The sequence below is a fragment of the Equus quagga genome, chromosome 9 (assembly GCF_021613505.1).
Source record: "Equus quagga isolate Etosha38 chromosome 9, UCLA_HA_Equagga_1.0, whole genome shotgun sequence".
Taxonomy (NCBI): domain Eukaryota; kingdom Metazoa; phylum Chordata; class Mammalia; order Perissodactyla; family Equidae; genus Equus; species Equus quagga.
Genome location: NC_060275.1, coordinates 120,232,984 through 120,255,397, shown reverse-complemented (window position 1 = coordinate 120,255,397; position 22,414 = coordinate 120,232,984). Strand labels below are relative to the sequence as shown.

The window sequence follows — 22,414 nt, the reverse complement described above, 5'->3', positions numbered from 1 at the left end:
CAGACACGCCACACACACCTGCACCAGACACGCCTGTGTCACAGACAAGCCCACGCCACAGAAACACACCCCTGAGGATCTTACATGTCTTTTGAAGGCCTTGCGGACGTGTCCGTGCGCACCTCTCTGGACCACAGCGTACTGGCGCACACAATACGTGTTCTCTTGGGGCCTGATCACATTGGCGATCACCTCCGCCAGCCTGTCCTGAGGGAGGGCGTCATACGCCCCCATCACATCCACCTAGGGGAGTGCAGGTGCTCAAGTGCTCCCCTCGGACCCCACGTCCCACACCCGGGGATCAGCCTGGCGGAGCCTGGCACCACCCTGCCCTGAGCAATCCTGGGGTCTACAGGATGTAGGAGGGCTGAGGAGGCCCTGAACACCCAACCCACAGCCCCGTGGCAGCCACACGAGCCCGCCTCACAGTGGGGCTCTCGCTGAGACAGCCCCATGTCCCCCGACTAAGCACCCTAGGGTGGACCTGCGCCCCTCTCTCTACATCTCTCCATCCCTCCCACTTTGAGCACCCTTGGGCAGCCCTACATCCCTCTTTACATACTTCCATTCCCTGACTCTGACCACCCAATGGCGGGTCTGGGTTTCTCTCTCTGAGCTGTAGGCTGATGACCAGGGCACTAGGGCTCCCCAGCGCTGAGAGCTGGGCCAGGTGCATTTCTTTCTCTGATGGGGGATCCCCCGTGCTTTGAATAGGCGGCAGTCTCAGATCCTCCCCAGGAACCCAGGCCCTCCGTGGAGTTGGGGTGCAGAGTTGTGCATCCCACATCCTCAGGGAAGGCCCAAAGCTTCCGCCCTGGAGCTGATGCCCCCAGTGGAGATGGGGTTGCCTGCCTCCCTGCACCCAAGAGAATCTGTGGGACATGGATGCAGCTCCTCCAAGGTGCCGCTTGGTCAGGCAGACTTGGGATCCTGAAGGCCGGCCACGCCCCACACCCCAACCAGGGCCCACCATGTGGGCTCGCCTGGTAGGGGGCGTTCCCAATGCCCAGCTGGTTCACTTGGGGGTGAGGTGGGGATGGGGCCAGAGCCAGGAGCCCACCTTGACAAAGTACAGTGGGGGCGCCGGGTCCTGGGCCCGCACGCGCAGCACGAAGGCGCGCCAGGCCCGGTAGATGTCGTCCAGGCCCAGGACGGAGGCCCCCAGGAGGCCGGGGCGGCGTGCCCGCTCGTAGTTCAGCACGCCGAACAGCGTCTTGACTTTCGAGGTGAGCTGCTGGGCCTGCAGGGGCCAGCGCAGGATGGAGCAGCATCGTCAGAGCATCCCACAGCCCAAAGGGGGACCACCCCACCTATGGCACCCTCAGGGACGAGAGGCAGCTCCCCACCTCTGCGCCTGCCCCCGAGGCCTCCCCATGCCCACCTGGCCTCCCTCAGACTCTGGAAGAGGCAGAATGGCCATCCCAGACCCCGGGGTCTCCCCAGGGACCCACCGTGGGATCCCAGAAACCCTATAGGAAAAATTACAACTAGCCACACATGTGACCATGTCTCTTCACCCAGCCCCTAGCCACAGACGGGGAGGGACCTGCCTCCTGGGGAACCACCCACCACAGACGAGGAGTTCACCTTCACTCAAGACCAAACTACGTCCCCAACCGACATCAACAGTTTCACTTTCTCATTTGGGGGCATCGCTAGTGAGAAAATAGCCCCAAACACTACAGGGAGGCACTCGGAAGGGTCAGAGCTGCCGGGACACAGAGATGCAGTGGTGGGGGGGGGTGGAAGGAGCCATGGGGGGCTACCCACGGGGGTGAGGTCCTAGGGGGGTTCCTTGGAACCCTGGCTGGCTAGTGACAGCTCAACAGCCTGAATCTTTCTGTCCCGGCTCTGAGAGAGCACACAGCCCCCCGGCACTACAAAGGACCACGGGCACCATGTGGGTCCCATGAGTCACGGGCCACGTCACGAGAACCCTGTGGGTTCTCAGAGCCTGACCAGCAGCTTCTATGACTGGGTTTCCTATGAGCTCCTTCTCTGGACCCGGGAACACGGCCCCGTCCACACACACCACCCTCCCACAGCCCAAGAGGCCACCGGCTCTGGCCTTGCTGTGGCCGCCAGCTCTCCTCCGGGTTGCCCGTCTCCATCCACACCAAGCCTGGGGTTTAAATGCACTTTGTTTAAAAGTGAAACAAAAGCTGTGACCTTCTTGTCTCTGCGGAATGTTCTGGCTCCCACGACATAGTCCATGTTCACGATCGGCCGTAGCCCGTTGGGCTTGGGGACGAAGCGGAGTTTGGACGTGAGCAGAGCGGGCCTGGCTTCCTGATGTCGCCTGAATTCGGCGTCCGACAGCTCTCGAAGCTGCACCCTCTCAAAGTGTTGTCTGCAACAGAGGACCTCGTGGGACGCGGCCCAGAGGCCCCGCAAGAGCCAGCAGCCAGGCCTGACAGAGGACACCAGTCCCTGGGAAGTCGGCAGAGCCTGGAGTCTGGGACGCCACAGCCATGCCGACATGTGCACAGACGCCGCTGGGGCACCCTCCATGGCAGGTGCCCAGGACACCCGGTTCCCTTGGGTGCAGAGCCCCAGGCAGCGCAGGCTGGGACTGGACGGACCCCTAGGCAGAAAGACCCCATGTTCCTCCAGGTGAAACGTGCAGGAGGCTGGTCGGTGTGGCCACAGCCAAGAAACAGAATCTTCTCCCTGGGGACCCGCCAGCTCCCTGTTGGCCTGTCCCCTGAAATCACCCACAGGGAGGGGCTGGCTGCCGCCGGGCCGAGGACGCTCCCTGGGCTGGCGGCCCCAGCAGAGAAGGCCGTCCGAGAACACGGCCCTCACGGGACATGAACGCCCACGGGGCAGAGGGATGGTTTCCACGGTCCCTCTGAGGAATGTCCGAATGGCCACTCCAGATCACACACCATGGAGGATTTAAATCATTAAATAGGATGTGTGTATTAACTCAGAGCCAGGATAAAGGCCTCAGACCCTCACCCAGACGCAGGACAGCGCCACCCGGCTCCGCGCCCCGCCTCCCTCCGCAGGCGTCCTGGCTCGGGCACGGCTTTGACCCGAATCCTTGGAAATGGACATAAAATAGCCACTGAGCAACTGAGACAAATCCACGCAGAGGCAATTCAACTCTCGGAAGTCCCCGCCTCAGGGCCTGTTTCACAGCAGGAGCCTGTGTCCTGACACATCCCACAGTAACAGGACACAAGTCCCATCACCCTGTGTGAATCAGACAGGATCTGACCCACGTGCCGGGAAGGAAGGTCTCCCAGCACTGCTGTTTCCACTCGGCATCAACTTCTTCCACTTTCGAGACCCCAGGGGTAAGAGAAGGGGGCTTCAGAGTCCGTGCCTAGTGTGGGACCTCTGTGGGCCAGAACCATGATAGGGTCCCCCGGCTCCCAGCCCCTAGCAACGCATGGCCCCGCGGAGTATCTGGGGTGACAGACCCACGTGGAGGGGCCCGGGGAGCCAGTAGCAGGAGTCACGGCGGGCGTCTGCTCCGACACGCGGAGACAGCGGGGGCTCTCGGACCGTGGTACCTGATCCCAATGCTCTGCAGCTGGCTCCAGATGCTCTTGCGGTAGAAGAAGAGGCGGTTCTTCTGAAACGTGGTCTCCGTGACATAGAAAAATGACCTGAGCAGCTCCACCACGTGTGTGCCCATCAGCCAGCACAGGAACTTGGCCAGGACCGCCTCTCTGAGCCGGTGCTCCGCAGCCGGGACGCAGCAAGCCTCTGAAATGAGAAGGGCATGGAGCCCACGTCTCCCGGGGCCTAGCGAGCCTTGCACACCTGCACCATCCCTCACGCAGCCACGGCCGCCCGAAATGGGGCAGGTCCGCCTGAGATGCACTGTCCTCGCCACCCACCACCAGGTCCCTGAGACGCGGGCAGAAGAACATGGAGCATCCCGTCAACGGTGCTTCTCCTGATTATGTGCTAAAGTGATAACATTTTGGACATATTTGGCTTTAATGAAATAAGTTTTTAAATTAGTCTGACCTTTTCTTTTTTTTTTTTTTAAGATTTTTTATTTTTCCTTTTCTCCCCAAAGCCCCCCGGTACATAGTTGTATATTTTCAGTTGTGGGTTTTTTTACTTTTTTGAGGTGGCTAAAATTTTAAAGTTATTTCAAAATTTTAAGTTATACGTGTGGCTCACATTCTATTGCTACTGGACAGTAACGACATGGGGTGTCATCATTTGTCCTGGTTGACAAGCAGAATGGAGGGCAGAGACGTGCTCTCCACATGTGTGACACACAGTCATGTGCTGATCTGTACAATTTCAGGCATCGTCACTGAGCAGCAAGGTCCAGAAGCACCCGGGGGTTTCTAGGCTGAACAACGCAGGCGAGCAGAGGTGGTCGCACACCAGTTTAGGGATGCCATGCGTCACGGGGGCTCTGACATGCACTGAGGGGCCCCGACACGCACTGCGGGCCGGGATGGCTGTCCTCCTTTGTGGTGCTCTGATTTTAGTCTATGCACTTGGAAATGTCATTAGAGGAGGACCACAGGGGTCACCAGGCTGCCACGGGGGCCACGGCACAGATGCAGCCAGGGGCTTTACCACCAATAATTGACATGAAAGAAACGTGCAAAGGAGAAGAAAGGCGATCCAGAGGCAGGTGTGGGAGAGGAGACAGACTGTGAACAAAGAAAGAGAAAGGGGTACAGCTAACAAACACTGACCACAGGACACGGAAACAAGGGTGTCAAAGGTGGACAGAGCAAGGTGAGTGGGAAGAGCGGAGCGGGTGGGGATCAGACTGACACACGCAGAGCAAGGCCCCTGTGCTGCTGGGGAGAAGCTAGCCCCCGAGGGGGACGCAGAGCAGGCAATTTCTATCTGCCGGCAGGGAAAACCAGCACGAGGACACGGGGAGAGAGCGCACCAGCATCAGGAAACAAGGAACACGGAAAAGCAGACAAACTGGGAAGAAAGATAGAAGATGGGCATCCAGACATGTCTGTAATCATGGGAAAATGAAAACAAGTCAGATTCTCCAGGTCAGGGGCAAAGACTGCCAGACTGAATAGAAAAACGTTTAAAATGTCAGCTGCGTGCTGTTAATAAGACGCCCCAAAAGAGGTCGGAAATAAAAACTAGAGGACAATAAAACATACGAGAAGCAAATACGGACCAAAAGGAAGCCAGTGCGGCAGCTCCACAAGCACCGAAACAGACTCGAAGGTGGAAAGAATTACTAGACATTCACCAGGAGGATAAAAAGCCTAAAAGGTGCAGGCGCCTAATAAAGCCCAACGTAAATCCTGCCAGAATGAGAAGAAATGGACAGACCCAGGCCGAGTGAGACCACGCCCCTGCTCCATGTTTCGGAACCTTAATAAGCTGGATGTGGTGAACACAGCAACCAGCCACAGGCTGCCAAACACACAAGGCATGTTGACGGAAACTGTCCACATACCAGACTAAAAAACAAGTCTCCACAGCTTCAAACAACTGGGATCACACAGACCACACCACACAACTGAGCTGGAAATCAGCAACAAAAAGATCGTTCAAAATACCTACACATCTGCACAGTAAAAAATGCACGTCTGAATAATTCACGATCAAAGAAGAAATCGCAGCAGAAACGAGGAAACACTTAAAAGTGATTGATATCGAAATGCACAGTGACACATCCCAAGGTAGGGTGCAGCTAAGGCAGTACAGAGAGGGAAATGCATAGCCACCCACCAGAGAAGTTAGGAGAGGGATGACCCAGTGACACGGAAAAAACAGAAGGAAGGATGTCACCCTCAGAGAGGACTTAGTGACACTCAGACAAATGCCTACGAGAGGTCCAACAAGGCCCCTTAGACGTCGCAGCTCCACTCTGGGGTCAAGGGGCCCTCAGCAGGAGGGCCAGACCCCGACTGCAGTTTAGAGAGAGTGATCGTGTGTGGGGTGTGAGTTGATGAGATGGGGCCACTGGAGGAAGAGCACAGCCTGATCTGGGCCCAGGTGAAGAGAACAAGGGTGGCAATGAGCCCAATGGTGGCCCCGGGGAGAGGCAGAGATGGGGGGCTGACGCACATCCTGAGTTTCCATCAGGAATCCTTTCTGCGATGTCTCTAGCAACACTTGGGAGCAGATGGGACTGCCCAGCAGTCTGGCCTCCAGGGCTGAGGACTAGGGAGCCGATGGGAGTCAACGGGCAGCAAGCAGACAGGACAATGGTCAAGGCTGATTCAACAGAGGCAAACAAGCCCGGGGGCCGTGGATGGAGTGCTGGCAGGGCAGACGGCCTGCACAGAGGAAGGGGGCCCAGCAGGAGAGGATGGAAGGAGAGGATGAAGAGGATGGAAGGTGACCAGAGAGCCGTGACTGGGAAAGGCAGCTCAGAGGCCAAGGCCGTGCCGTGCATCATTTATTCGGCCAGTGGGCAACAGCCGAGGCCACAGCCACGGAAAGGAGCAGGAGCCTCACTTGAGCAAAGCCGTAGGGTGGTCCAGGGGCTGGGTCCCAGTCACCTGGGAAACACCACCTCCCTGTGCCCGCAGGACACAGGGGCACGGCAGAGCTCGTCTGAAATCGGAGAACAGAGTCACAGAACTCAAACTCTCCTCTCACAAAGCAAACTCGAGCCCCAAGAGACAAATGAGTCACGTGACAGCTTCTTTGAGCCTGGCATCTTCCAGGCTCACCCAAGTCGTCGCACGTGACAGGGCAGTGCTGGCCAATGGCATCTAGGTCGTGCCAGATGAAAAGGGTGTGGAGGCCTGCGGCACCACAGCATGCTTACACTCAGCAATACCGTCCAGTCTCAAACACAAACGTTTGTTACGAGGGTAGATCTTACGTGTTTTTCCCCCACAATTAAGAAAACAACAAGTCGCTGGAAGGTCACCCTGACTGCACCACCTGGCCCCAGAGCGTCTCAGGGAGCTAGAAGGGAGTGCCCTTTGCCCCCACTAGAGGCCATGGCAATGGAGATCTTTGGGGATGGGCCGGGCACTTTCAAAGCCCCACCCCGGGAGACTATACTGCGCAGCCCAGGGGCACCCGCGGCTCTGGTGGAGGCTCTGCCACCGTCTTCCTCCCAGCAGCCCTAAGTGTCCTGGGAGTCTGGGGGAGGTCAAGTGGGAAACACCGGGGCCCGTTGTGCCCACCGCTCCACTATCGGGGAGAGGGGGAGGGTAGTGGGTCCTGTCCACTCCTGGCGCTAGTGTGCCGGCCGGGAGGGTGCTGGCCGAGAGTGGGCTGCGTGGTGGCTGGACAGGAGGAACCTCAACATCAAACCCAGAAAACTGAAAGGGGGGGACACTGCAGGCCCAGTTCACGGGAAACTTCCTGCCAGCACCCACAGTGCTGGTCCACCTCCCTGAAACGGAGAACACCCCGCTGCTCCCCTCTCCCTGGTGACACTCTGGTTCCTGAAGACAGGCTGGGTCCTTGCTCAGGAGACAGTCCCACGCTCCTCAGTCTGCCACGCCCTGACAGTAGACACACCATTAAAACTTAAATTCGGATCGGCATGCTGGCTGAGCAGCCTCCTCTCCCACCCCCCATTTCTATCAGCAGGGCACCATTTCAAGGTGACAAACCTTGAAGTCAAAAAGGGATCATGAATAGCCTGTGGGCACACTCACAAGAATTTCCAGATACTTCTGTCTGCTGCCAGAGCCCTGCTCCATGGGTGCCCCATCTACTCGCTGGTCTGCCCCCCAGAGCCAGAACCCACCTGAGTCCATGCAAGTCTTGTAGGTTTACATGTGGGTCTTGTAGGTTTATGTAAACTGGATGGGAGAGGGGGTCAGAGGCAGAGGACCAGATGAGCCAGTGGACAGCCTCCAGGGGGTAGGCAAGGAGGGGTCCTACTGGTTCTCAGTCAGGATGGGGCTGCAGGGCCCCCTCCTCCGGGTCGCCTCACCTGGGCTCCCTAGCCAGGCGCAGTCGCCTACTCTCATCTTCCACGCCAGCTCCTGCAGCGAGAGCTTGGCGTGCTTTCCCAGAGAGATGAACTTCTTCACATTCCTCAGGAAGCGGCGCTCGTTGTGCCTGGAGCCCCAGAGGGCCCCGGGCACCAGCCGGCGGAGACAGGCCCGCAGGAACGCGTACACCTGCCACGGGCTGCTGTGCTGGCGGAGCAGCTGGACCAGGTGCCGCGGGCCCGCGTCCTCCTCGGGGGCCGCCGCTGGCCTCTCCCGGGTGCAGCTGCCTACTCCACCGCGCCCCAGGTCGCCAGGCACCCCTGGGGTGGCCGCACTGCGCAGTGGGCAGTGCTTCCGGAGAAGCGCGCCATAGGGGCACCGCGCATGGTTGGCGAGCAGCTCTCGGAACAGGGGCCTCATCCGCCAGTAGCGCGTGGGCAGGCGGCGCGTCCTGCGGGGAGCCCCCGGCCGCCCGGTATCCGAGCCCAGAAAGATGGTCTCCACGAGTCTCCGTGCCCCCGCCAGGCTGGGCTGCAGGGAGCTGAGCAGGAAGGAGGGGCGCAGCCGTTCCTTGCCACCCGAGCAGTAGAGGAAGTGCTTGGTCTCTGCGTACACTCGGGGACGGGGCACACCCTGAGGCCGAGGCGACTGCCGCGTGGGTGGGGAGCTGGCCTCGCGCTCTCGGCCCAGAGGCGGGAAGGCGAGCCTAGTCCTACGCAGCTCGCCCTGCCAAGATGGGGCTTCCGCGGCGGCTCTGCTAGGCGTCACGGCGTGGGGATCACTGTCGCTCGGCCCATGCGCCCTGCCCAGGGGCGCCAGGGTCACCTGCCCGTCGGGCCCCTGCTCCGGTTCCCCAGCCAGGCCGCGCCTGGGCCTCTTGGCAGGAGGTGGACTTCCCCCAGTGCTGGCCCGACGCCGCCTCACGCCCCGGCTTGGCAGGCCTAGGGGTCCTCCAGCCTTCCCATCGCCGCCGTTCCAGACCTGGCGCGTGGGTCCGAGGCCTGTCTGGGTCCCGCCTGCGTGTCGCGTGGGCCGGTGGCCGGGGTACGCGACAGGCCGAGCCGCGGCGGTGGTGCAGAGGTCATAGAGCGGCGGCCCGCACACCTGGTAGGCGCAGCTCGGGGCCACCAGCAGGTAGAGTGAGCAGCGTGCCAGCAGGTGGGTGAGCACGTCGTCTCCCACGCGGCGCAGCAGCAGCCCCCACGCGCCGCTGCCGCGCAGCGTCTCAGTCACCGTGTTGGGCAAGTAGCTGCGCACGTTGGTCGTGAAGGCCACGGGCGGCCCACCGCGGGCTCCGTCCAGCAGCGCGAAGCCGAAGGACAGGACGTTCCTCGCGCCGCGCTCACAAAGCCTCTGCACGACCCTAGCCACCAGCTCCTTCAGGCAGGACACCTGCGGGAGGGAGTGGTCTAAGTCGCCGGGGACGGAGGTGCCCGGGAGCCCGAGGCGCTAAGCCTGAGTCCTGCTGCATTCCCCACGGCCCGCCCCCCTCCCTCCCCAGCACGCCCGACCCGGGTCCCCCGGGGCAGCCCACCTGGCGGAAGGACGGGGCGGCGGGGGGGCGGCTGCGCGTCCCAGGGCACGCACACCAGGCACTGGGCCACCAGCGCGCGGAAGGCCGCCGGGTCCCCGCGCTGCACGAGCCGCCGGCCCTCGGGCCCCAGGCGCCGCAGGAAAGTCGCCAGCGGGAGCACCTCGCGGTAGCGGCCCCGCAGCAGGGCGCGCACAGCTCGGCACCGGGGCGCGCGCGGCATCGCCGGGGAGGGCGGGGGCCCGGACTCCCACGTGCTGGGACACGCGGCGGCTCACGTTGCATCCACCTGAGGGCGGTGTGCAGCAGAGGGAGGGGCGGGGGCGGGGCGGGTCCGCGGGGAGGAAGGGGCGGGCACGGCGGGGTCCGCGCGAAGGGGGCGGGGCTGGAGGGAGGAAGGGGCAGGGCCCCCCAGCGCTCGGGGGCGGGGTCGCGGGAGTCCTGAGGGGCGGGAGAGCGGGCGGCAGGTGCGCGGCCTTTGCCCTCCCTGCGGCCTGAGGATCTCAGTTCCCAGGTGTCATCGAGGACTAGGTGTGCTCCGACTGCGCAGCTGCACCTGGGCAGCCTCCCCACCCCTCCCAGGGGGCAGGGGTCGCCGCGAGGGTCCTACAACTGACAGGATCTGGGGTTCCCCGAGGCAGGGAACCATCACGTCGGTCCCCGGGGCACCTGGTGCACTTTGCGTCCCCTGAGCAGAGGGCCCTTCTGGTTTGTCACCTTCTCATGTGGGCTGTGACCCTGGCTCAGAGGGGTTTGGAAGGAGCAGGGCAGTGAATGTATAACGAGGTACAGAGGAGAGCATGGACGCCACTGCTCCATGTGTGCAGGAACCCAGGGCACCAGTGCATCCTCGACAGGCACGAGGTGCTGCTTCTTGAGCTCCTCCTGCGTGGGCAGTGGCCAGCAGTCAATGAGCAGCAGTCAGTGGTCAGCGGTCACTGCGCAGTGGGTAGGCCTTGCCACATGTACAGCGGTCAGCGCTCAGTGGGAAGTGGTCAGCGGGAGTACTTCCCCTGACGACTTGGTCTCCTTGACCCCAGGCTATAGTTTCTCTTTGCGGGTTCTTAGGCTTCTGTTGTGGTCCCAACCACAAAAAAATCCCAAATCACTTCCCTAATCATCAGTGACCACGAGGTCATCCACCAAAGGTAGGAGAGACAATGGAGCCATGGGCTCCCAGTGTGTCACCACCTGCCCACAGCCGCCTTCATAGCTGGAGCTCCCAGAACCACCTGCTGTCCCACGCACCGGGAGGAAGAGGAGACTGGACAGGTCGGGGGGGCCCGCCTACAGCCTTGCCGGGCCCCAGGCGGAGCAAGAAGCCCCCGCCTTCCAGCTCACTAATGGAGACGCTGCCCTCCAGTCACCCGTCTCCAGACCCAGGAGGGCAGTTTGGACAAGGGCTGGTCACATGAACAGGACAGCTTAGAGGAGGCACCCAAATGAGATTCCACCCGGACCAGACACTGCAGGACCTTCAAGAGTGAGTCGCTGGGAAGTGGGGAAACTTCTGGGTTTCGGGAGGCTTGTGGCAACAGGGAACAGGCTGAACAAATGTCAGCCCTCTGTGTGGTGAGACCCCTGGTCAGGAAATAGCATCCCCGTGTGGCATGTAGACAGGCTCCACTCTCCCGCCCTAGACAGACGTGTCTCACACTCGTCTGCTTGCTTAGGGTCTGCCGGCCGTGTGGACTTGTGGTCAGGGCTGCTGGTCCAGACAGAAGTACGTCCAGCGAGCACTGGCAAGGCCCCAGGGCCACGTCTGAGAACTGCTCATTCTGCCACCCGAGGATTTGGGGCTGCTTCTGGGAAATTTGCTCTTTTCCAACAATGGAGTTCCTCTGGTTCACCCGGAGAAACCAGCACAGAAAACAATTTAAAAAAAAAACGAATAGAGAAACTGAGGCAGAAAACCACACGAGTGATGAAGAGTGTGTCAATATATAGCCTGAATGGAAACTGTCCGCCCCCAGATGCCCCCTCCAGTGTCACGTGCATGGTCATTCTGTCTTTGAGAAGCTGGTGATAGTCTTAAATCACTGCAGCATAAAACATGAAAAATGTTCCACGAAAAGCATTATCTTGTTGGCTTCGGATAAATACAACAACCAAATCCCCTTCTAGGTCTTCTGGAAGGCAATGGGGGGCTTCACACCTCACACCAGCCTTTCCAAACGAAGTTGTCCTGATGCTCATTAGTCACTGAAGGAGTAGGAGGGGCCCCCATGTGTGGCAGGGGCTCAGTGACAAACGAGGGGACCGACTTGAAGAGATTTCCGACAGTGTGCGCAGGACGTGGACAATGGGGCTCACCTGGGGAAGGCAGTCGGGAGGCCCCCGCTGGACTGCAGGCGCCCATTTGTAGGAAGCACTGTTGTTCCAACTAGACACGGAGTGGGGAGGGGAGAGAAAGCTGTGTGGCAGGGTTAGGGACCTGGGTTCAGGAAGGGTTTTCTGGAGAGCACGGAGGGGCAGGCGGAGGGGCTGGGCCTCTGTGTGGTGCCATTGGGAAGCGGATGGAGCAGATGACACCGAGGCCACGTCCCACAGTGGGGCAGCTGCCCTGCAGACCCTTGGCGTCCATGCTCTGTCTCCCAGGTCCTCTGAATCTAAGGGACCTGTGGCTCCAGCTGCATTTGTCACCCCAACCTGGGGCCTCAAGTAAACCTCCGTTTTCTTTCCTCTCCTGGTTCTGTGGGTCTCGCTGAGCACAATGAAGCAGTGGTTGTTTGTGCCTCTGTTTTGTCATTCCTGAAGTGGTTCCTGGAACATTTGTTTAAGTCTTAGTGGAAAATGTAAACGACTAGGAACAATGGTCTCCAGTTATATAGAGCCTGAGCCTTACGACCGCCACAGGGATTTCGTGCACACGAGCTCATCATCACTGAGCAACCCTGGGAATCAGGTGGACAAGTGTCATCTCCGTTGTCACAGGCTCAGAGATGGTGGCTTCTGAAAATCCCGATAGTTTGGGGCAGAGCTGAGACTCTCTGAGTCCAAGGCCAGTGTCCAGTGCACCCGGTTGGTGTTGGGGAGATGCAGCACAGCCAGGAGGTGGGGGGGGGGGGGCTCTGGGGACATGGCCCTGCCGGTCATCAGGGTCCTGTGTCAACACCGAGCTCAGACACCAGAGCCTCCCTGGGTCTGGCAGCTTGCAGGGAAGACCACCATGCTTTCCCTGTCTTAGCAGGCGAGGCTTTTACCTCCTGCCCTTGGCGGCTTTGCCATGCTGATCTATCCTGACCTACTTCCAGGCCTTTGTGTACCTTCTCTTGTGCCTTAAACCACCTTAGGAAAACTAATAAAAAGCGCTCAGGGCTCAAATCCCTCCGCACGTGGGTCCTCAGTCCCCGCACCTTGGAGACGGCTCGGTCCGGCTGTACGCCCCTGGGCTTCTGCACTCTTGAAGGTCATTCAATGAAATTTAAGAAAGGAGTGAGAGAAAGTGATCCACTGGGATGCGGAAAGGTGGAATTTACTGACAGAATTAAGTCCTTTGACTGCTCCCTCTGTGAACAGCCCCTCCCAGCCCCGCCCGGCCTGGCCCCCAGCTCAGGGCACGGGAGGGCACCCCCGTGAAGCCCTTCAGAAGAGGGGGCCTCACCAGCATCAGAGAAACTCAGCGCTGGGCAAATCGGTGAGCCGGCGGCTCTGCTCCCTCGGAAGAGCAGGGAAGATGGGAGAGAAAAGAGGGAATGACCACGGAGCCAGGGCTTCTGAGTCTTCCTGAGCAGAGAGCTGCAGCAGCTTCACAGAAGAAGGGACTGAACTGAACTTCCTTCAGGCACAGCCTGGTCACTGCTTAAGATGAAAGAAAGAGGAAGCCACAGTTCCAGGAGACCACCCAATTCCTCTCTTTCTGCACCTGCCATATGTAGCCGTTGTCATCTCTGGCGTTATTGCAACAGGCTTCTAGCTCCTCATTCTTGCCAGCCACAGTCTGCAGGGAGCTTCTGGAATGACCTTTGAAAAGCACAAGCAAGAGCCTGTCACATCCTGCTATACCCACTAACGCCTTCTCATTGCCCCTTAGAATAAAGTTCAGACTTCTTACTCTGGCTTCAGAAATCCACATCACCTGGGCTCTCCTGCCCCAGCCCCGTGTAGCAGGGGCCCTCGAGAGATCTCAGGGCGCCTCGTGTCCACAGAGCCCAGGGTCTTGGGATACGACCAAGGTCTAATTCTTTCTGGAAGGAACCATCGACATTTTAGGTCTCAGCGTTCCTAGAGGTCAAGTTTAATCAAATATGAGCACACAGCCAGAAACCTCCAAACACACAAGGGAACAAGCACCATGATGGGAGGAGGCAGAAATAAAACAGCAGGATCAGACACAGACTCTGTAGCTATTGGAAATGGTTCATAGCACAGCACAAATTTGTTTTTATAAATCTAACAACAAGAGTGGGAAGGGAAGGGAAGACAAAGGGCAGGACTATTAAAATAGACCAGGAGGACTCGGAGTCCAGTGGAATGTCTGGAATTAGATGTATGTGATTGAATAACGAATGATAAAAATCCAGTGAGATGAAGTAAGTACCAAAGTAGAGAAAATTAGTAATATGGAAAATGGTGTATCTGAAAAAACTACAGACTTCAGCACAGAGAAGCAAGGAGACTAGAAACGAGAAGAGATTAAGAGACAGGAATGGAGCACGATGCAGGAGAGGGGGCAACCATGGAGGAGGCACCGTTGGAGAGAAAACGGCTGACTTCCTGCTGGTGACGGAGGACGTGGGGACACAGTGCATTACACACCAAAGCAGAGAGGGAAGGGGCTGCACGACTGGCAACAAGAACACCTTAAATTCAGCCGCGAGAAGAGAGACCACCCCGCATGGAATGACCGCCCCCGACAGCGACACAGGAAGAGCCCCTGAAGGGACTGGAGGAGGCCCCCCGTCTGTGTGGTGATGGCCTCCGGAATGAAGGTGAAATGAAGATGTTTTATCTGGACAAACCTGGAGGGATCTTAGCGGCAGCACGATCTGAAGGGTGTACCTCACGAAGGAAGGTCTGTGACGTGAGAAAGAAACCCAAGCGAGGAAACGGACGCTCATGTGTAAAGTCAAAGGACGATTTCACATGAGGTTCGAAGAAGAACGAGGCCACAATACTGACAACAATGGCAGTGAAGCTTGAGCGTGGCTCCGAGTGACAGCGTCCTAAAGTGCCGTCTGCCTGTTCTGTCCTGGTGGCGGCTTCCTGTGCTCTTGCTGTGGGGTGGTGCTGGCCTCCTGGGACCTGTCGGGAACTCTCCATCCTCTTCAGTTTTCCGGAAGAGTCTGTGCAGCATGGGTGTCATTTCTTCCCTAGACATTGGGCGGGATCCACCGTGGAGCCCTCTGGTCCTGGGGTTTCCTTTGCGGGAAAGTTTAACTACAAATTCGAGTTTTTCCATAGAAAGAGGGCTATTCAGGTGACCTGTTCTTCTCGCACGAGCTTTGGTAGTTTGTGTCTCTCAAGGAATTTGTTTATTTTGTCTTAAATGTTGACTATGTTGGCATAAATCTTCTTTTCATTCTTTAAACATGTGTAGAATCTGTAGTCGGGTCACCTCCCTCATAGCTGGTATTGTAATTCGAGTTTTCCTTTTCTCCTAATTGGTCTGGCCAGAGGTTTGTCGGTTTTATTGATCTTCTCAAAGAACAACCTTTTGAGTTCGTCAATTTTCTGTATTTTTTCCTGTTATATTGATTTTGGCTCGGATATTTACTACATTCTTCTAATTTCTTTGGGTTTAATTTGCTTTTTAGTTTCTTAGGGTGGAAGTTGAGGACACTGAAGCCTTTTCTTCTACTCCAGGTTTTTAGTGTCATCAATTTCCCTTTACAGACTGCTTCAGCTCTCCTTTCATTTTACTATCAAGATGCCACAAATTTGGATATTTTTGTTTTCATTCTCATTCAGTTCAAAGTGCTTTGTAATTTCTCTTTTGATTTCTTCTTTGATCCATGGGTTATTTCAAAATGTGATGTGTAATTTCCAAATATTTGGAGATTTTCCCAGAGATCTTTCTGTTACTTGATTTTTAGTTTAATTCCACTAGGGCAAGAGAACGTGATTTGTCTGACTCGAATCACTTTAAATTTATTCAGATTTGTTTTGTGGCCGAATGTTCCAGGTGCTCTTGAGGAGAACGTGTGTTCTTCTGATGCTGAGCGGGTGTCTGTCAGCAGGTCCTGCAGGTTGACAGTGTCCTGCAAGCCCTCCGTGTTCTCACAGAGCTTCTTATCTTCTTCTGTCAGTTACTGAGACAGAGCTGTTGAAATCCCCTATAATTGTGGACTCCACGATTTCTCCTTACATTCTTAACAATTTTTGCTTGCTGTATTTTGAAGCTCTGTTTTGGGCACATGAAACTTTGGGATTGTTATGTCCTTCTGATGAACCAATACCTTTACTTTTATGAAAAGACTTTATTTCCTGGTAATGTTCTTTCTCTAAAATCAGCTTTTCCTGATATTAATATAGTCAGTCCAGCTTTCTTTTCATGAGTGCTCACAGGGTGAATCTTCTCTCAGTGCTTTAATTTTTAACCTACTTGCGTCTGTTTCGAGTGGGCCTCCTGCAGGCAGCACATAGCTGGGTCTTGCCTTTTTGTTCAGTCTGGCAATCTCTGCCTTTTAAGGGAAGTGTTTGAACCGCCTACATTTGAAGTGGTTATTGATATGGCTGGGTTTAAATCTATAATAGCACACACTACTGGTTTTCAATTTATCCCACCTGTTCTTTGTTCCTCTTTCCCCATTTTTCTGCCTTCTTTTGCATTTAGTATTTTTTATGATTCAATGTTATCTCCTTTCGCAGCGTAATAGCTATAATTCTTTTATCTTAGAGGTAGCTGTAGCGTTTCTGGTGTAGATCTTTAACTTATCGCAGTCTGCCCTGAGTTACATCGCATCCTCACGTCCAGCATGAGACCCTTACAGCAGCGTTCTGCCGTAGCTCCCCGCCTGGCATTTGTGCTGCTGTCGTCATGAACATTTTGCTTCTCCGTATGTTACAAACCCCACAAAACACTGTTATTATTTCAGCTTGAAGTGGCCCGTTATCTTTTAAAATAACTTAAGCAGTAAGAAACGAGTCTTTATAGTCATCCGTGTGGTTACCATTTCTGGTGTTCCTCATTCCTTTGTGTGGATCAGATTTCCATCTGGCACCACCGTCTGCTGCTGGAAGCGCTCTCTTTCACGTTTGTTGTAGAGCAGGTCTGCTGGGATGAATTCTTACAGTTTTTGTACGTCTGGAGAAGTCTTTAAATTTCAAATATATTACGAAATGTGTTTTCACTGGATATAAAATCCTGTTAGGAGATTTTTCCCTTTAAGTGTTTTAATTTTTGGCTTGCCCTGCTTCCTACAAGAAATCTTCCGCATCATTTTCTTTGTTCCTTTGTACGTCATGCATGTTTTATTCTCTGGCTACTTTGAGGACTTTTGCTCCATCACTGGATTTCAGCAGTTTGACTGTGATGTACCTCTTAGCTTTCTTCCTGTTTCTTGCACTTGGGTTTGTTCAACTCCTTGGGTCCGTGGTTATACACACACACATATAATCAAATTTGACAAATTCCCAGACATTGTTTCTTCAAGCATGTTTTCCCCAGCCTCTTCTCCTTCGGGGACCCCACTTACACACGGTCGGCCACTCGAAGTTTGCCCACAGCTCACTGGTGCTCTGTGCTCATTTTCTCAGTCTTTTTATTCTGTCTCATTTCACAGAGTTGCTATTGCTGTGTCTTAAAACCTGTAAATCTTTTCTTCTGCAAAGTCAAACTTCCACAGATCCTGTCTGATGTATATTTCATCTCAGACATTACAGTTTTTATCTCTACAAGTTTGATTGGGTCTTTCCATGTCTCCCATGTTTCTGCTGGACATCTTTAGTCTTTCCTCTTGAACATGTAGAATATGTTTCATAACTGTTTTACTATCCTTGGCTACTACTTCTGTCATATTTGTCATTTTTGGTTCAGTTCTAGTTGATTGACTTTTCTCCCCATCGTGGGTTGTATTTTCTTGCTTCTTTGCATATCTGGTAATTTGGAGGCAGACATTGTGAATTTCACCTTGTCGGGTGAAGGATATTTTTGTCTTCCTCTAAATATTTTCTTAGCTTTTACTGGGAAACACTTAAAGTCCTTGGAAACAGCTTGATCCTTTTGATCTTGCGCTTAAAGCTTCGTTGGTGGGACCAGAGCAGTGGTTAGTCTGAAATTAAGTTTTTCTTCCCTGACCGCTGAGGCCAGGCTCTTCGAGTCCTCTCACTGGCGCCCCCCTGAGCATGAGGTTTCCACCCTGGCTCGTTGGAGCAGGTACTGTTGCTGCTCGTGTGCGAGCTCTGTGGACCCGTCCTTCAGATCCCCTCGGGTGGTTCCTGCTTGGTGGTTTCCTGACGCAAGAGCACTGATGGGTAACCAGCTGAGTGCTCAGGCCACGCTCTGCTGGTCTCCAAATTTCTCTCTGTGCAGCTGCCTTCTCTCCAGGGCCGACCCTGAGGACTCTGGGCGCTGTGGCCTCCTGGGACCCCCCAGCGCCATCTCTGCACCTCAGGGAAACCACCAGGCTGCCCAGCACACACACTGGAGCCTGGAAGATCTTCCCCATGGGAACTGTGGACACAGCTCCTTGGTCCTGGCCTCTCAGGGACCACCGTCTGTCCTGTCTGATGCTCAGGGTCTTTGGGACTGTCAGCTCAGGCACCTCATGCAGGTGTCGTCTTTCCGACAGAGGGCACACCCAGCCCCTGTTGCTTCTTTGTCCAGAAGTAGGTCCTGAAACAGAACTTTAATGCCTTGTTTGAAAAAATTAATGAACTAATTGACCATCTCCAAAAGTAGGAAAGAAGATTTCAAAATAGACCTGATGTACGTAAAAAGAAACAAGCAGTACAGATCTGAGCAGAAATTAATGAAAGAGAAAATAAAATATAAAGAATCAAAGCTAAACCTTCACTCTTTTTGAAAAGATAATAATAATAACATTGACAAAAGCAGATTGATCAAGAAAAAAGGAAAAAACTAATGACTATGTGAAGAGTTTTTATGGTAGACTGTGTCTCCTCCAGGGTTCCTGTGTTGCAATCCTAACCCTCAGGTCTGTGAATGTGGCCTTATTCTGGAAATTGGGTCTTTGCAGATGATCAGATTAAGGTGGTCATTAGGGTGGGCCCTAATCCAAGAAGCCTATGTCCTTATAAAATTGGGAAATTTGGAGACAGACACGTAGACAGGGAGAACACCCTGTGAAGAGGAAGACAGCCATCTACAAAGCAAGGAGCGGCTGGAACGGATGCTGCCCTCAGCCTCAGAAGGAGCCAGCCCCACTGACACCTCAGTCGTGGGCCTCCAGCCTCCAGAACTGGGAGAGGGTCAATGTCTGTTGTTTGAGCCAACAGTTTTCTGGAAGGATCTCTACCAGTTTACACTTCCACTAGCGAAGTCTGAGAGTCCCCTTGCATCACCCCTCGCCCACACTTGGTATTGCCGTCTTTCTAACTAACCGCTTTCCACCCAGTCTGTGGGACTTTGTTAGGCAGCCACAGGAAGCTAAGACAGGAGTGAAACAGCAGACACTGCTACAGACATCGTAGTAAGCAAGAGGTGTTATGAACGACTTCATGCCAATACACTTGAAAATTTAGATGAAGTGGACAAATTCTTTAAATAAACAAAACAATCAACTTCAAGAGGAAATAGAATACCAGCATAGTACCATGACCACAACAATTGCAGAAATCAGGTCAGTGGTAAAGGGGTATCCAACAGAGGAAAGCTGGGGCTCTGATGGCATCGCCGGCTGTCACAAACCATGTAAGGAACAACCTTCTGGAACAGAAAAGGAGACGCTCTCTGTCTCACTTCTCGGGGCTAAGGCAGCTTCAGGAAGCAAACCTAACAAGAATAGTACTAGAAACATGTGATTGTGGGGGAAAACAGAAAACAGAAAAAATAGGCACGTCACCAAAGAGGGACATCCAAGCGGTAAGAGTATGAAAAGGTCTTCAACACCACAGTCGTAGAGAAATGCAGTCAGGACCTCGGCAGGACCCACTGCTTGCACAACCGTGAGTCAGACGCAACGCCAAGCGTGGCGAGGCCAGGGCACAGGTGGATTCTCGACTTCGCTGGTGGAAGTGTGAACTGGTAGGAGTGAGCTCTGTGCGAGCAGAGTGAGCTCTGTGTAAACTCTGTGCAAGGCCATACTCCACCACCATCGATTGCCCCTTGGTGTGTGCCCCAAGAAGTGACGGCCACTGTCCACCAGAGGCATGCACACAGACATGCATGGTGACAGCCACAGTAGACGACACCTAACATCTGTCTACTGTCCACAACCTGTGGTTTCTTCATGGAATGGAAGACACCCTGAAGGAGAAGAGCACATCAGTCCCCGTGCAGCAAGCTGGACGGATGTCAGGGAGAATTCTGAGCCAAAGACACCGGGCACCAAGAGTCCAGTGCAGGATTCTCTGCTGACGTGAGTGGGCAAGGGGCCCGATGGGGACACAGTTCACCAGTGGTTTCCATGGGAGGCACTGGGGGGACGACGGAGGCCGATCTGGGCAGTTGGTACAAGAGTGCACATGTGTAGAAGCCACTGAGAGCTGCACATGCACATCTGTCACCATGCTGGTCGAGACTTACACCGTAAGAAGCGCTCCCCTCTCAGTGCGTCATTGTGTCCACGTGGTAGAACAGAAGCCACTCTGGATACTGCAATGTAGGATTTAGTGAGGAACTGGGTACGGCATGGAGGGTGGACAAACGAGGTGTGTTGGCTGAAGAGAGGCCCCGAGGTGCCCACATGCCCATCCCTGGAGGCTGGGAATGGGCCGCCCCTGGACTGTGCAGATGCGCCTGAGCAAAGGACTCCAGATGGGGAGACCATCCGGCATTATGCGGTGGGCCTGCTGTAGCCACCAAGGGCCTCACGGGAGTGGGGCAGGAGGCTGAGAGTGAGGAGACGCGAGGATGGTTGCAGGGCTGGAGTGACGTAGGGTTGGGGCCACGAGCCCCGGAACGCGGTGCCTCTGGAAGCTGGAGAAGGCGGATTCTCCCCGGAGCCTCCAGGAGGAACCAGCCTGCCACCCAGAGCTCTAGCCACGAGACCCGACAGTGAGATGACAAATCTATGTTGTTTTAAGCCAGTAAGTGTGCGGCCATTGGCACAGCAGCCCCAGGACACTCACAGGGCTATTTTCCCAGGACCCGCAGGGCCCTGTGGCTGACCATCTCGGGCTTGCTACACTCCCCCCCGCAGCACAGGGCGCTGCAGACCCCAGCCTGACGTCCTTACGTCCTTCAGGGAAGCTGCATGTCGTGGTGTGGGCATGCAAAGGCCTCCTCTTGGCTCACTACGCACACACTTGTGCCCTCTCCAAAGCAGCCCCCGTGCTTCGTCAGACACTCCAACCAGCACGCTCGGCCACGCGCCGCACCCTCCCCAAGCCGGGGGAGCAGACGACCTCAGCTCCTTTCTGAGGACCCGGACAGCGCCCCGCCGGGTTCTGTGGGGCTGTCGTGGGCAGGTGTTTCATCCACTTGTTTGGATGAACTCTAGTCTGAAGACCACTTCTTCTACAACGTGGCGGCACGTGCAGAAGCACACGCTCGTTCTGGGCAGCGGCTGCTTCCTGCTGGAGGAGCCTGCCTGCCCGGTATGGAGCCCTCTGGCCGAGACCAGCAGAAGCTCCTCCCGCTGTGTGACTTGCGTCCGGAGGGTTTCAGGCCTCCACCTTGACCCAGGGATGCATCGCCCATCGTCGGCACCTTAACAGCCTCGAAGGGCTCCGAGACATTCTAAGAATGATGTGTGTCTAGAAGTCCACTTCACAATCATCACAGAAGATGTGGCCTTGATGTTACAGAGATCGACAAAGCTCAAGAGAAAACGCGTCAAGGCAGGGCGGCGCCCCCGACCAGGAGAAACTGAGTCGCAGGCTCTTTAAGCGTTTCAGATGGATTCCTACTCAGAGGCAGGGAGCGTGCGCACGACCTGGCCGCATTCACCCTGAAAACACTGTCTGTTAACAGGAACATTAGCCCAGGAGAGTCAAGAGCGTCACCAAGGTGCTCAGTCCGGAAGCCAGAGGGGCTCTGAGGCCTCACACGCAAACCTGGTGTATTTTAATCTCTTGAGAAAGGGAGAGGCAGGCACTCAAGCAACCTCCTGTGAGTAATTTGTTAACGCACAGGACTGTAGCTTTTTAAAGAAACAGGGGCCCCCCTGGTGGTGTAGTGGTTAATTTCGTGTGCTCTGCTTCAGCAGCCCAGGGTCCACAGGGTTGGATCCTGGGTGTGGACCTAACACCACTCGTCAAGCCATGCCGTAGCGGTGTCCCACATAAAATAGGGGAAGATTGGCACAGATGTCAGCTCAGGGCCAGTCTTCCTCACAAAAAATAAATTAAATAAAAGGAACAGCCCATGACTCACTATTGATCAAACTTTTCTTTTACAAAGACGTGACTTCAACACCTGTGAGAAGACAGGTCCACATGTCCTGCAATTTGCAACCTGGAAAACAATGTCCAGGACCTGCAGGGCTGCTGAAAACCAGGGCGCAGAGACCCCAAAACACACCAGCCACCAGCAGGGCATGCCATCACTGCCCCAAGTGCAGCGGCCTCTGGGGACCTGCACGATGCCTCCAGACAACGCAGCAAGCCCGCCACGCTGTCAGGTCCACCAGGGCCTGCTCCAGTGACGGCCGCTCAACAGCCTTCCAGCTGAAGCGAAGAGCAGGGTCGTGGTGAAAACAAAGTCCTCCTGACAACGACTTTACGTGGAACTGAAACCGAGCGCGGGCACAGCCTCTGCGGGGAAGCTGCCAAGTCGGCCGGGCTCCGGGCTCCCAATGCGAGGAAGCAGGGCTATGAGACGGCCTTTCCACGGAGCCGGGGCCCAGGCATTCCAAGCCCCGGTGGCGTGCCCCCTGGAGACTGCAGCAGGGGACATGATGACACAACCATTGGGGACAGGCGCCAGCGTCACACAGCAGGCGGTCCGCTCCTG

General features: G+C 55.7%; 1 protein-coding gene across 1 annotated transcript in view; it reads right to left on the bottom strand.

Moving 5' to 3' along the window:
• Positions 1 to 9,619, bottom strand: part of TERT (telomerase reverse transcriptase) — a 23,463-nt gene extending 13,844 nt beyond the window's left edge. The window contains 7 exon segments of the mRNA XM_046671018.1: positions 85 to 243; positions 1,061 to 1,240; positions 2,170 to 2,350; positions 3,522 to 3,717; positions 7,865 to 9,257; positions 9,400 to 9,426; positions 9,428 to 9,619. Coding sequence (XP_046526974.1) covers positions 85 to 243; positions 1,061 to 1,240; positions 2,170 to 2,350; positions 3,522 to 3,717; positions 7,865 to 9,257; positions 9,400 to 9,426; positions 9,428 to 9,619 — 2,328 coding nt within the window.
• Between the last annotated feature and the right edge of the window lie 12,795 nt (positions 9,620 to 22,414).